General features: G+C 48.2%; 1 protein-coding gene across 1 annotated transcript in view; it reads left to right on the plus strand.

Annotated features, from left to right (window-relative positions):
• The window catches only part of CACNG3 (calcium voltage-gated channel auxiliary subunit gamma 3), a gene marked incomplete at both ends in the record, with an annotated part of 80,714 nt that extends 71,045 nt beyond the window's left edge, over positions 1–9,669 (plus strand). Inside the window, 2 exons of the mRNA XM_079944537.1 lie at positions 4,585–4,725; positions 9,158–9,669. Of these exons, the coding sequence (XP_079800663.1) occupies positions 4,585–4,725; positions 9,158–9,669 (653 nt within the window). The remainder of the gene's footprint in view (positions 1–4,584; positions 4,726–9,157) is intronic.
• Positions 9,670–14,016: the final 4,347 nt, after the last annotated feature.

Here is a 14,016-nt window from a genome sequence, read left to right on the forward strand (position 1 = left end):
TCACTGTTGTGGCCTCTCCCGCTGCGGAGCACAGGCTCCGGACGCACAGGCCCAGCGGCCATGGCTCACGGGCCCAGCCACTCCGCGGCATGTGGGATCTTCCCAGGACCGGGGCACGAACCCGTGTCCCCTGCATCGGCAGGCGGACTCCCAACCACTGCGCCACCAGGGAAGCCCTAAGCTAATTTTTAAAACATATTATTTCTCTTTTTTCAGTCCTTATCCATCTACTAGGATTTACCCAAATGCCAACTAGAACTTACATGAGCAGCTTAAAAGGATCTGATGTGGGAATAGAGGCCACGTTTAGAGAGGTAGCTTGACCAAAGTTTGGGGTAGATTACTTGAACCTCCTTTTGAGGATGATTTTAAAGTCATCTCCAGTGGGGTTTTACCAGAGTGACTGTAGTTTTTGTTTTTCTTTCCTATTTTGATGTTTGCCCTGTTGGGGACTAAACAGAACTGCGACCTCTATTTCACAACTTGCAAAACTGATTTTAATTTCTTCCAAGAGATCCACCGCTTTTCCGACAAAATATATTTCTCCCCTCTGGGAAGGTGGAGGTCCTCACCATCAGCCACAGAACCAAGTTAAGGAGGGACCTTCCTGAGCACACGAATTTCCTGCAGGGAACTTTGGAATCCCCGAGCCAGTCACGTGGCGCCAGGGTCACGTTCCTGCAGGGGTCTCCGGGCCCATCCAGCACACGTGCTGCCACTTCCTGTTGCGACCACACCCCGGTCGGGTGGGGTTCTGCACATTGATTATTCTGCTATTTCCTCTTTCTCATGTGTGGTTAGGGAGGCTGAAGCTTAAACCTATAGCAGAAGATTTAATCAGGGACTTCCCTGGTTGTCCCACTGCAGGGGGCCCGGGTTCGATCCCTGGTCGGGGAACTAAGATCCCACAAACCCCGTGGCACAGCCAGAAAAAAAAAAAAAAAAACACAATCCAGGGTAAACTAAGTTAGGAGAAAATGGCAGCAGAGCATGTCCTGTGTGAGACCGACACCCGTAGCCTCAGTTTATAGAACCTGCTCTTATCTCACTTGTGGGGTAGAGGTGGGATCTGGCCACCAATTGGTTGCCAAGTGGTTCCTCCACCACATGGGAAACAATCACATTCCCATATCTCATAGCCACACATTTCAAATATACACAACCAACACAATTCAGTAGCTTCCAATGTTCAGATCATCTCCTTCGGGCATAATCATAATTTAATCATACTTTGAAACTAAAAAAAAATTTTTAAAGGTGAAAAAGTTAATCAATTTAACTCATCACATTGAATATTTGAGCAATTCCCAGCAAGTACACAATGCAAATGATCGCTTTAAAGATTTGTGCATGCTTGAAATCACTGGGGCCAGACCCACCCCTAATATTTGTGGGTCCTAGGGCCAAGGTTCACATGGAAACCTGTAGGTCATATGTGTAAATATTTAGAAGTTATAAATAAGCTATGGCCACCCAAGATCCCAGCGCCTACTTCCCAGGGATCACCCCCTTGACCTGGGAGCTAAATGAACCAGGGGGCCAGCCCTCCCTCCTGCAAGCCTGTGTGGGAGCAGGGAAGCACAGAGCAAGCCGGGCCTGGGCCAGGACTGTGACTGACTGGCCTGAAGCTAGGATGGGGACTGATTTGATCACGCTCCGAGGGGTCAGGGCAGCCAGGATCCCTCCCCCTACACCTCACTTCTCCCATCAAGGTTTCTAGGCAGTTTGAAGCCCCTTCCAAAACTTCCCCATTGCAGCAGGGACAGTTACTGGGACCCCGGTCTGCCCAGCCCCAATGGTGGGGGACTTGAGGTGGCCATCCTTAAGCAAAAGCTAGAACTCTTTCATTTTCTTCTCCTCATGAAGAGAACCTCACCCCTGTCTGCTTTCGTCGACCCCTCACCCCCGTTCTCCATCGGCCCTCCCAGGCAATCCCAGTAGGCTAAGTCAGCTACCAAAATTGCAGAAAACTTTTCCCATAAAAACAAACAAACAGGACTTCCCTGGTGGTGCAGTGGTTAAGAATCCACCTGCCAATGCAGAGGACACGGGTTTGAGCCCTGGTCTGGGAAGATCCCGCACGCCTCGGAGCAACTAAGCCCGTGCGCCACAACTACTGAGCCCACATGCCACAACTACAGGGCCCGCGTGCCTAGAGCCCGTGCTCCACAACAAGAGAAGCCACTGCAATAAGAAGCCCACGCACCGCGAGGAAGAGTAGCCCCTGCTCACCACAACCAGAGAAAGCCCACGCACAGCAACGAAGACCCAACGCAGCCAAAAAAATATATATAAATAAATAAATAAAAATGAAAAACAAACAAACAGACAAAAACAGTCCTGGTGTTGTGGAAACCAGTCCTCTGCATTCAGAGCGTGAGCACCGCCACGCAGTAGCAATAGGAAGGGCTGCAGCTGAACCCACAGGAAAACACACACTAAATGCAGGGACATAAAGCTCTGAACACTGAGCTTTGAACTTCCACACCAAAGATGAACCAACCACCTTCCTGCTGCCCCACTGCTCACCCTGCAGGCGTGCCGGGATTATAAAGACGCCACTGCTGGCTCACTGGCTAAGACCAGGCATGGCGCTCAACAACGCTTTCTCTCACATCCCACCCCCAATTCTGTTGGCTTTACCTTCAAGATCTATCTTGAGTCCGACACCTCTCCCCACCTGTCTGCCACCCCAGTCCAAGGCACAGTCAGCTCAGGCCTGGGTTCTTACCATCCTTCAAGAGCCCCACACCTGGCTCCATGCTCTGCTCTCACTAGCTTAAAATTCTTCTTCTTTTTTTAATTTGCTTTTGACGGTCACCCTTTATTTTATTTTTTCTTCCAGTTTTATTGATATGTAAGTGACATACAGCACTGTATAAGTTTAAGGTGTACAGCATAATGGTTTGACGTCCATACATCATGAAATGATGACCACAGTAAGTTTAGTGAACATCCATCACCTCGTACAGATACAACATTAAAGATATAGAAAAAAATGTTTTTTCCTTGTGATGAGGACCCAGGATTTACTCTCTTAATTTTCATATATAACATCCAGCTGTGTTAATTATATTTATCATGTGGTACATTATATCCCTAGTACTTATTCATCTTATAACTGGAAGTTTGTGCCTTTTGACCACCTTCCTCTAATTCCCCCTCCCCACAGCCCCACCTCTGGTAACCGCAAATCTGATCTCTTTTTCTATGAGTCTGTTTGTTTGTTTTTGATGTATATCTGATGTACAACACTACTACGTTGGTTTCCATTACACAACATAGTGATTTGGTACCTCTCTACATTTCAAAATGATCACCAGGATAAGTCTAGTTACCATGCCATCTTGAAATTCTTAATACTTTTGGAACAAGAGGCCTTGCATTTTCATTCTGCACAGGGCCCTGCAAATTAGGTAGTGGGTCCTGCCCGTCATCTCTATTAGAATGTAAGCTCCATAAGGGCAGGACTTTAGCTCTTTTGTACCTCAATGGACGCAGAATTTATCCAACTGTTATTCCGGCCCAGGTGTTCCAGGAAATACTCTTATGCTGGCTGGGTAAATACTGGGATCCCCACCTGAAGGTCCCTCTGCCCCAGAACCTTAGGGCCTCTCTGTGATCCAGCAGCTGAAGAGTTAACACATGGGTCTCTAGGACACTGCTGCTCCAGCCCTCAGCCAGCGTCCCCTGCCTCCCCTTAGAAGGGCAGCCTCTGCACCCTTGGGGTGGTTAAACATTTCCACCAGGACCCCAGGACACAGCACAGCACCTGGCATTTGGTAGGTGCCCAAAAATATTGTTGGATGAATAACTAAATTCATTTGTTTATTCAGTGACTAAATGGGTATCAAATGGGCATTGCCAGACTCAGTACTATGCAAATGTAGGCGTGTGCTGGGACAGACTCTGCGTTTCGGTGAACAGCTTGTGATCTAATGGGAGTCCCAGGATGCCCTGTCGGCTATATGATTTGCAGGGGCCAGTGCAAAATGAAAATCCCGGGCTCCTGGTTCAAAACGCAGGCAAAAAAAGCTATCTCCTTTCTTCTGCCATCTCTCTCTCCATCTGTCATGGTGTCTTTTATTTGCTATGAAATGTCACACTCCCTCCGGCACGGGAACACTCAAGGGGTGAGTGCATACCCTCGCAGGTGCCTAGGGCTTTCAGCCAACACTGCTTCTCCCAGCGTCCATGCCCAGCAGTGGTCTCTGGCTGGGGTGGGGGAGTGAGCAGCTGAGGACCCATCCCAAGGAGAACGGGAGGTGGGGAGGTGATGGGGGGTGGGATGCCACGTGAGTAGAGACTCCAAGCCCAGGGCACATGCTCCATGGACCCATCAGAGTTACTTATAAAACACACATTCAAGGTAAAGCTATTAAGAATTTCAGGATGGTGACTAAAGAGCATTAACCTCAAGCACAGGGCCCTGAGCGACCGAACTGGTCTCGCACCCACGTTAGATGCAGGCTCTGTCCTTCTGCTCACGGGCTGTCCTCCAACCAGGCACCCCCATGCCCGTGAAGGGGGGGGATCCCGGGGCTGACCGGGTGCAGGGGGAACCCTCTCTCTTTCTCTCCGCAGGGGCTGTGAGGGCCTCCAGCGTCTTCCCCATCCTCAGTGTCACGCTGCTGTTCTTTGGCGGGCTCTGTGTGGCAGCCAGCGAGTTCCACCGCAGCAGACACAATGTCATCCTCAGTGCGGGCATCTTTTTTGTCTCTGCAGGTGAGCATCTGGTCTCAGCCCTGAGGGCATCACAGACACCAGACCCAAGGCAGGGCCACCAGGACAAAGCAATGCTATTCAGGGTTCCCTCCAGGGAAGGAACAAGAAAACGTTCAACTTGTGTGTTAAGAATGAGAACCAAAGACTTTAATTAGAACCAAAGATGCTGACATTCTAGCTGAGAATGCACGGAGGGGAGATGAGGAGAAGGTCAGCTTGGAGAGGCGGAGAATGGCTAATGAGAGTGTGCAGGTATACGTCTGCACATAGTGGGCAGGGGGCAGCATGGTGTGTGTAATGTGTGACCTGAGAGATGGCTTCAGTGTGTTTTAAAGGGGTCCATCTTTCTGTTCGCTTGGACATCGTCATACACTATCCCTGGCCCTTTGAGACCTGTGTTTGCTGGTTTAAATGCTGTTCACAGCTCTTCAAGCGCACAAATCCTCAGACTGCTCAAAGCATCTCTGGGAACAAGGTAAAAGTCAGCAGCCCCAGATGCTCTCGGGGAAGACCTTATCATCAATAGTAGCCTTGACCGGAAGGTGGCACAGGGTGGCAAGGAGGACGAGGCAGTCCCCAGGAAGAGGTCCTATTTCTGCACCCTCTCTCCTCCCTTCATCTCCATCCCTCCTCCACCCTCCTCATCGTCCTCTCTTCCCTCTGGGTTTCCACTCCACCATCGCTTTACAATCTCTTCCCACCCCAACCCCCAATCAATGCCATCTGGATGAAGTGCTTTAGAGACGCAAAGAACAAGGTGGGGGTGGGAGGGAGGGGAGCTTGACTCTTTGGTGATGACCTCCAAACTTTGACCCATAACGGCAGAATATTTACTGGGGTAGAAACAGTGGGGAAGAGTATAAAATGGTGGGTGAGAGGGGCTTATCCTCCTGGATTTGAATTCTGGCTCTACCTGTGGAGCCTTGGGAATGTTACCAAATCCCTATAACTTGGTTTCCTTGACTGTAAAATGGGAAATAATAATAGTACCTATTTTATAGGGTTGTTGGAAGGAGGTTGAACATAAAAATCACAATATTATTTTCTAGCATTGGAAAAGCAACACAATATAGTTCCAAAGTTGGAAGCCCAGCATCCCGGCCTCCTCCAAGATATTGCTCAAGTTTCTTCCCTACTGTTTTCCCTTCTTTGGAATGGGAAAAGTGGATGGCATCCAGCTCTGAGTCTCTGGGAACCAACTCAAGCAACAGACCGGGGGAAAGCCGCCATCTTGTCAGGAGAATAAGATTAGCCCAAAGGTGATGCTCTGTGTGGACAGATGGTAACAGCTGGTAAACCCAGGGACCTGTGTTGCTTTGAGGCACGTTCTAGTTGCTGGTGGCCCCCTCCAGACCTCCAGCTTTGACTGACCCAGAGGATGAGGGTTTCCTAAACAGGAGAAGATCATTATTTTGTCCCTCAAGGGGATTGTTGAGGGAGAGTGTGTCACCAGCAACCTTCTTCTCACAAGGGGTGTTGTGAGAGATGGCAGGTAGATTAGACACATGGGAACCGGGGAACATGAGGGGCGGCAGCAAAGCCCTGAGGGGAAGCCAGAAGCTGGGGGTCTCATCCTAGCTATCCCCCCACCACTGGTCTTCCTGAGGACCCTGAAGAGCCTCAGTTTCTCCACCTACAAAGTGAAAATTTGGGAGGATTCAGCACTCCCTAAGGCTCTTTTATGCTCAGTTATGCTAAGGTTCTGTGGTTTCAGGCAAGCAGCCAACAACCCTTTATTGAGTACCTATTATGTGCCAGGCACTAGGCATTATGCTCAAGACCATGGGCTCTGAAGCCAGGCTGCCTGGTGAAAATCATGGCTCTACCACTTCCCAGCTGGGTAACCTCGGGCAAGTCTCTTAACCACTCTGTGCCCCAGTTTCCTCATCTGAAAAATGGGGATAATAATGGCTCTACCATTTAAGGCTGTTCAGAGAATTAAATAGTTGGTATATGGAAAGAGCCTAGAACTGCATCTAGTCCGCAGTAACTGCTGGATGCATAATAACTGCTACTATATACATTGTACAATTTAATTCTCATGCTGATGCAATTCAACAAGTATGCACAGTGCTCTTGTTTGGGTCAGGCTCTGGGCAAGGAGAGGAGGCCATAGTAGTGAACAAACCTAGCCTAGGTCTGCCCTTAGGGAGCTTACGGTCTAATGGTTGGGAGAAAGTGATTACCCACTTAACATCTAGTTCTTCCTAAGCTTTTTTACTGAAATCTAAATCCACCCATGGCCAAGAGACAGTCCTGGGTTCAAATCCCACCTCTGCCATCTCCCAGCTGTGTTGACTTGGAAAGTTATTTATCTTCTCTGTGTCCCAGTTCCCTCATCTGTAAAAGAGGGGTGTTTTTTTTTTTAAGCAGGTCTGTTGCAATGATTAATTGAGGTCATGCACATAGAGACTTTGCACAGTGCCTGGCACATCATCAGTGCCTAGAAATAAGTGGCAACTCACCTGGCTTGGCCGCTTGCTTTAACCTGGGCTGACATCCGAGCCTCTCCTTGAGCTTCTTTTGTTTTTTTCCCAGCAAGACTTCCTTTCAGGGCTTCTCAAACTCTGCCACCAAAATTTACCTGTGGGCAGAGGAGAGCGAAAACGGGGCCCTGGGAAGTCAGGGGGCATCACCAGAAGCCACGTTCCGTGAGCTGAAATGTCTCTGAAGACTGTCTCCCATTTAGACTTAAAAATTCATGTGAATTCTGCTCTCTCCTCATTATATTCATGTTCATTTTAATCTAAAAGAATGTGTCTTCCCTACTCATCTTCAAGCCAAATTGACACTCCAGAAAGAGAAGCCGTTTTTCAATCTGTGGCTTCCTGCAGCCTGACACAGGGCTGGCTGCATCAACCCCCATATTAAGAAATAGCTCAGTGATTAGAACTCGCTGCCTACCTGCTGAGGGCCTGCGCTGGGGAAGGCCAAGAGGAGACAGGGAAGAAACAGACCTTGGCCCTGCCCTCTAAGGGGTAAGTCCTAGATGGAATATGGCCAGAGACTGTATTCAAAATATGAATTCCCCTTAATGCGTGAGCACCAGCCAATCAGAACTGTAGCACTGGAGCAGAGTGGGGGTGGCCCTTGCTATGCCAAGCTTTAACCCTTTGGTTGCTGGACTCCGGGGAGATCTTGGGGATGCCCAGAAAGAGTATGGGGTCTTCAAGGAATGGAGAGGATACTCAGGAGGCCATTGGAAATGGTTATTTACCAACTGGTACTGGGAACTGTAATGAGGAACAGCATCCATTTAGAAGCACCCTACAGGTGGCCCGGATTTGGAGGCAAGGAGACACCAGGTGATGTACCAACCTCCCTGAGTCATTATTGGTATCAAAGCCCGGATGAGACCCTTAAAGCAAAGGACACAAAGAGACATTCTACCTTTGGAGCAATAATGTGAGAGAAGTAGTCACAGATGAGGGCAACCCCCAGGCCCTCAGTTTCTACTGTTTCTTCTTACTACTCCCTAGAGAATCAATTTCTCTCCAAGCGACTAGGCAGCTCTTTCCAGGGCTATTCCGTTGGCACAAGGGGACTCTAAGTCAGCAGACCTTGTCTGCTGGGGACGACAGCTTCATGTTCCCCAATTCTTGAACAACAGATAATCTAAAGCATTATCGTATCCCGTGCAGATAAAAAGACTTAGCTACTGCACCTTCCCCATTCGTTCCCCAAACTGCAGCTCCAGACCCATGTATGTCCACTCAGCAACCACATTCCGACTCCCAATAAGCACTTCCAGCCCACCTCCTCTTCTCTAAGCCTATTCTTTCTGCTGCCTCTTATTTTAGCTCAAGATACCAACAACCTCGCCTTCATCCAAGCTAGAACCCTACTAGTAAGTCACTCTCAACCCCGCTGTCAATCACCTTTCATCTCCTGTTGTTCAGGACCCAGCTTAAATGTCACCTTGTCTTCAGAACAAGGAGGTTTAATCATTCTCTCTTTCTCTCTTTGCTCCTGAACCATTTCATATGTGTCTCTGGAAGAACCCTTACTATATTTTGCTATAATTGCATCTGCATGTCAGTTTCTTCTGCTAATGGTGAGGAACTCAAGGGCAGGGATCTGCATCTCGTTCATTTTACCATCATCATGACTTATTGCTGAAGATTAAGCTTTGAGGGAATGAATTGCTTCTAAGGGAAAGTACATACATTCTGAATTCTACTGCACTTGCTGAAAGAGTAAGGTGAATTCTTTAGCTGAACGCTTCCCACCCAGAATGGAGCGGCAGAATTCTTCATTTCCCGAGAGACAGACCCTGCAAGAAGAGCTCAGCAGCTGGATTTCCTGGCCATAAATCCATTCTCCTCTCTCCCTGTTGACTGCACATTTTTTTTTAAATAGATATTTCCAGCCTAAAAGTGACAGTTACCTCTGAGGTTTATAAAGGATGTATTTTTCTTTCCCCTTCTCTTAGGGTTAAGCAACATCATCGGCATCATAGTTTATATATCAGCCAATGCTGGAGACCCCGGGCAGCGTGACTCCAAAAAGAGCTACTCCTATGGCTGGTCCTTTTATTTCGGAGCCTTCTCTTTCATCATCGCGGAAATTGTAGGAGTAGTCGCTGTGCACATCTATATAGAAAAACATCAGCAGTTACGTGCCAAATCCCACTCGGAGCTCCTGAAGAAATCTACCTTTGCTCGCCTTCCACCCTACAGGTATAGATTCCGGAGGCGGTCAAGTTCCCGCTCCACAGAGCCCAGATCCCGAGACCTGTCCCCCATCAGCAAAGGCTTCCACACCATCCCCTCCACTGACATCTCAATGTTCACCCTTTCCCGGGACCCCTCAAAGATCACCATGGGGACCCTCCTCAACTCCGACCGGGACCATGCTTTTCTACAGTTCCACAATTCCACGCCCAAAGAGTTCAAAGAGTCGTTGCATAATAATCCGGCCAACAGGCGCACCACGCCCGTCTGAACTGACTTCTGCCCTCTGCCCTCCACCCCAGCACAGCCCGGTGGGAAGTGGACAGAGGTGTCTCTGAGGTTGCATGGCATGGTCCTCGTGATGGTATTACTTTTTACAAAGACTGAAACCAAATGGACTCAGCCCTCTCCCACAGTTTGCCCCTCTCCCTCCAGGTCCTAACCCCTCTGTCCCTCCCCGACTTTTCAAGCCAATCCCATGACGTCTCTCTCTGTGTATCTGTGCCAGATGTTTTCCTTTCTTCCTTCTTTACTGGAAGGACCTCCACATTCTTCCCTCCTTGGAAGAGGACTTTACTCAAAGTCACGGGTGGTGGCTGGTGGGGGGGGGGGGGCGGGGGGGATCTCCGAATCCCCAGACTTGTGCATAGTTGTCCCCATTGTCCACTCCAAATCCTCAGGACACCAACGGCCCAGGTGGCCCTGAGGGAGGCATTCACCTTTCTGTGTTAGAAAAACATGCCCAGAAATCAAAGATGTCAGAGCCCTGAAGCAGCTACTGTAATAAGCACTCACGTATTAAAGGTTTTGCCTTGTCGTAACCAACAGAGCTGGGGTGCTTTGTTTCTTCTGGGTAATTCCTGCACAAATTTACAAACTCATTTGCCCTGCCCTCAAACTGCCTCGTGTATGTGTTGGAAGCTGAGCTTTGCTCATCCACATCCTTGCCACTAGGAAGGATCCTCCTTTACCTCTGGAGGCCAGCAGGGTGCTCCTACCAATGTCAGAGTCTGTGTGTCTCTCACCTAAATCCCGGGAAGCTACTGGGGGCAAGCATGTGTTCAAAAATCTGGCTCTGGCACCCAGTAGCTCTAGGACCTTGGGAAAACCCACCCGACCTTCAAACCTCAGTCTCCTCGTCTGTAAAATGGAGCATGGTACAGTATTCTCCTCCACAGAGTTGTGAGACTTAAACAAAACTTCATGTGTAAAATGATTAGCACACTGCAAATAATCAATATGTATATTTTTTAATTTTTGGATGAATTCTGGGTAGAGTGAGCATTATCTGAGTTTGGGCTGCCATAACAAATACTATAGATCAGGGTGGCTTAAACAATAGATATTTATTTCTCACAGTTCTGGAGGCTGGGAAGTTTAAGATCAGGGTGCCAGCAGAGTTGGTTCTTGGTGAGGGCTCTCTTCCTGGCTTGCAGACAGCTGCCTTCTCACTGTGTCCTCACTTGGCAGAGCCACTAACTCCATCACGAGGGCCCCACCCTCATGACCTCATCTAACCTAATTACCTCCCAAAGGCCCCATCTCCAAATATCACCACATCAAGGGTTAGGGCTTCGATAAGTGAATTTGGATGGTGGGGAGGGACCCCATTCAGTCCACAGCAAGCATGACTGCAGGAAGATAGAAGCCAAATGGGAGCTATTCTTTTTTGGGGGGAAGGGTGTACTTTGCACAGGCTCTGAGAGGCACAGGGGCAGGGGGGTAGAAAGTGGAAGGACATTTGAATAGTTTGAAAAATTGATATCAGAAAGCATGAGAAGGGCTTCCCTAGTGGCACAGTGGTTAAGAATCTGCCTGCCAATGCAAGGGACACGGGTTCGTGCCCTGGCCTGGGAAGATCCCACATTCTGCAGAGCAACTAAGTCCATGTACCACAACTACTGAGCCTGAGCTCTAGAGCCCACAAGCCACAACTACTGAGCCCACGTGTCACAACTACTGAAGCCCGCGTGCCTAGAGCCCGTGCTCCGCAACAAGAGAAGCCATGACAGTGAGAAGCCCGCGCACCGCAACAAAGAGTAGCCCCTGCTCATTGCAACTAGAGAAAGCCCACGCAGTGCAACGAAGACCCAACACAGCCAAAAATGAATGAATGAATGAATGAATAAATAAATAAAAGCATGAGAAATGGATGTCACCTCTGCCCACAGTGACTCTTGGGGTGCTTGTGGTGCACGCCAGCTCGTCACACCTCCAAGGAGCTTCCCACTTCTGGGGTTCAGTCACTCAAGGGGGCAGAGTTATGGTCATAGGAGCTCATGCTTACCTGACACTGTTGGTACCTGGTTGTGTTCTACAACCTTACACATATTGTACCATTTAATCCTCTAGAAATATCCCCATTTTACCAAGGAGGAAACTGAGGCCAGAGAGGGTATGTGATTGCCCACACTTCATCCCTGCTACAACCTTGAAGTCCTGGGAAGCCAGTCAGATGCCTGCACTCACACCCTCGGTGAATTTTATTGTAAAGCGCAGACTAGTAACAATTTGTTTTGTTTGACACTTGAGAGTCATTGTATGCAAATTACACCCATACATCAAATTACCTCATTGAATCCTTAAGACAACCCCACATGTAGTAGAAATTATTATCCGTATTTTGGCAGGTGAGGAAATAGAGGCTCAAGAAGAGTATCTTAGGGGCTGGTGAACAGAGCCAGCGTTTAGAGGCAAGCCTCTGCTTCCTAATTTGACTGATTTCCTCCCTCTGCCAGCATTTCCCAAATCTCAGTCATCTGAGTTCAACCGTTGCGAAGTGTTTCACATCCACATACCACGTTAACCATTATTTATTTGATGTTTCTCTTTAAATTGACTCATTTTTTACTTCAATAAATACATCTCGAAAGTGAACTTTATATCACTACTGTAAAAAAGAAAACTGGAATTGCTTGCCGTAAGCAAATGGTAACTGGGAAAATAAATACAGTAAAAACAACACAATCACACCATACTCTAGCTGCTGCCTGTTCTAAGCCGAAGGCCAGCTGCCTGCTCTTTGTAAAAAGGATATAACCAAAACGTTAGAAAGATTAGTTAAGATACGCTGGCACCAAAGATGCTTGCTTTGGCTTAATCAGGAGAACCAGAGAGGGGAAAACCTTCTCACTAATACTTCTCTCTAATATTGCATCTGTGTGTCACATCAAGATATCTCACCCCACACTTTGGGAAAAGTGGCTCCAGGCACCCTTGGAGAGGGAAGGATCTGGGAGATGGAGTAAATAGGTGATGAATACTCTGAAGGGGAAGAAGGAGCAACCTGCAGCCCTGGGAACTACGAGTTTGTCAAAAACAAGGCATCTGGGGAGTTGATCGGGGATGGGGAGAAAGGTCCCAGGGGCTTAACTAGCTGGGTGTCTGCTCTGGAGACCTAGTACAGAGCCTTCTGCAAAGGCCTGAGAGCAGGAGGAGGAAAGCAGGCACCTGACGCCTGGAAGGACCCCCGCACCTCTAGGTCTGCTCCCTGCAAGGTTTTGGTGCATGGGCCGTCAGAGTGCCTTTGCTTGAAGACTGATCAGCTGGACCCAGCTAGCTGACATCAAATAAATATTCATATCAACACTCCTGGTTCACAGCCAGGACCCTGGGCAACCCTGGTCATCCAAACCCCTGTGAAGAGTATTCACATGCACTAGGCTCCCACTGGGTGTGCCAAGCAATGTGCCAGGAACTTCTCTTATTTTGTCTCATTAATCCTAAAATTCGAGGTAGGTACTATTGTTAACCCATTGGATAGATGTTGAAACTTGCAAAGAGAAAGCAAAGCAGGTCCTCCAACCTAATTCCAAAGCCTACGCAATAGCCACTCACTAATCATCTCTGGTCACACTTCTCAAATCTCTTGCTCCCTCGCTGAGTTTCCAACCTCCTTCTCCCCACAATGCAGCTCCCTTTCCCAGCCCACTCATTTCTGGACCAGCAGCGTCCTACGGCCAATCTCAAGACCAGAACCTTGGGGTTTCTCTTTTATACTTCTCTATTCTGCGGCCCCGAGAGCTGATCTTTAGCCAGGTTCTTCTCTACCTTTCGAGAGGGCATAACATTCAAGCAGGCAAACTCTGCAGCTGCACTGCCCAGATTTGAATCCCAACTTTGCATTTATCAGCCATGAGAACTTTCACAAGATAATCTCCCTGTGCCTCAACTTCCCCAGCTGTAAAATGGACACAAAAATAGTCCTCACTCCATAGGTTGGTGGTGAGGATTCAATGAGCTTATTTTCATAAAGCATTTGGAACTGTACTTGAAACACTATACTCACCATATAAATGTTAGCTATTATTATTTAATACTGTTCACAGATTTATGTTTTTCCTCCTGGGCCCTTTCCCCCTTGTTTTCCAGATTGTGTTGACACTCTTCTGCTCTAATCAAGCCAGTGTCCACATACTTATTCCCAATTCTCTAACTTTGTCAATGAGTATTATCCCTGCCTGCAATGTTTTCCCTTGTCCTCTCCAAATTCTTGTCCATTCTTCAAGGCCAAGATTAAGCCTCATCCCTTCCACGAAGTCTGTAGTGATTTCTCGGGCCACACAATCTCTCACTTCGTGGCATTCATTCATTCACTCACTCACTCATTCATTCATTC

The sequence above is a fragment of the Stenella coeruleoalba genome (genome assembly GCF_951394435.1).
Source record: "Stenella coeruleoalba genome assembly, chromosome: 15".
Lineage (NCBI taxonomy): Eukaryota > Metazoa > Chordata > Mammalia > Artiodactyla > Delphinidae > Stenella > Stenella coeruleoalba.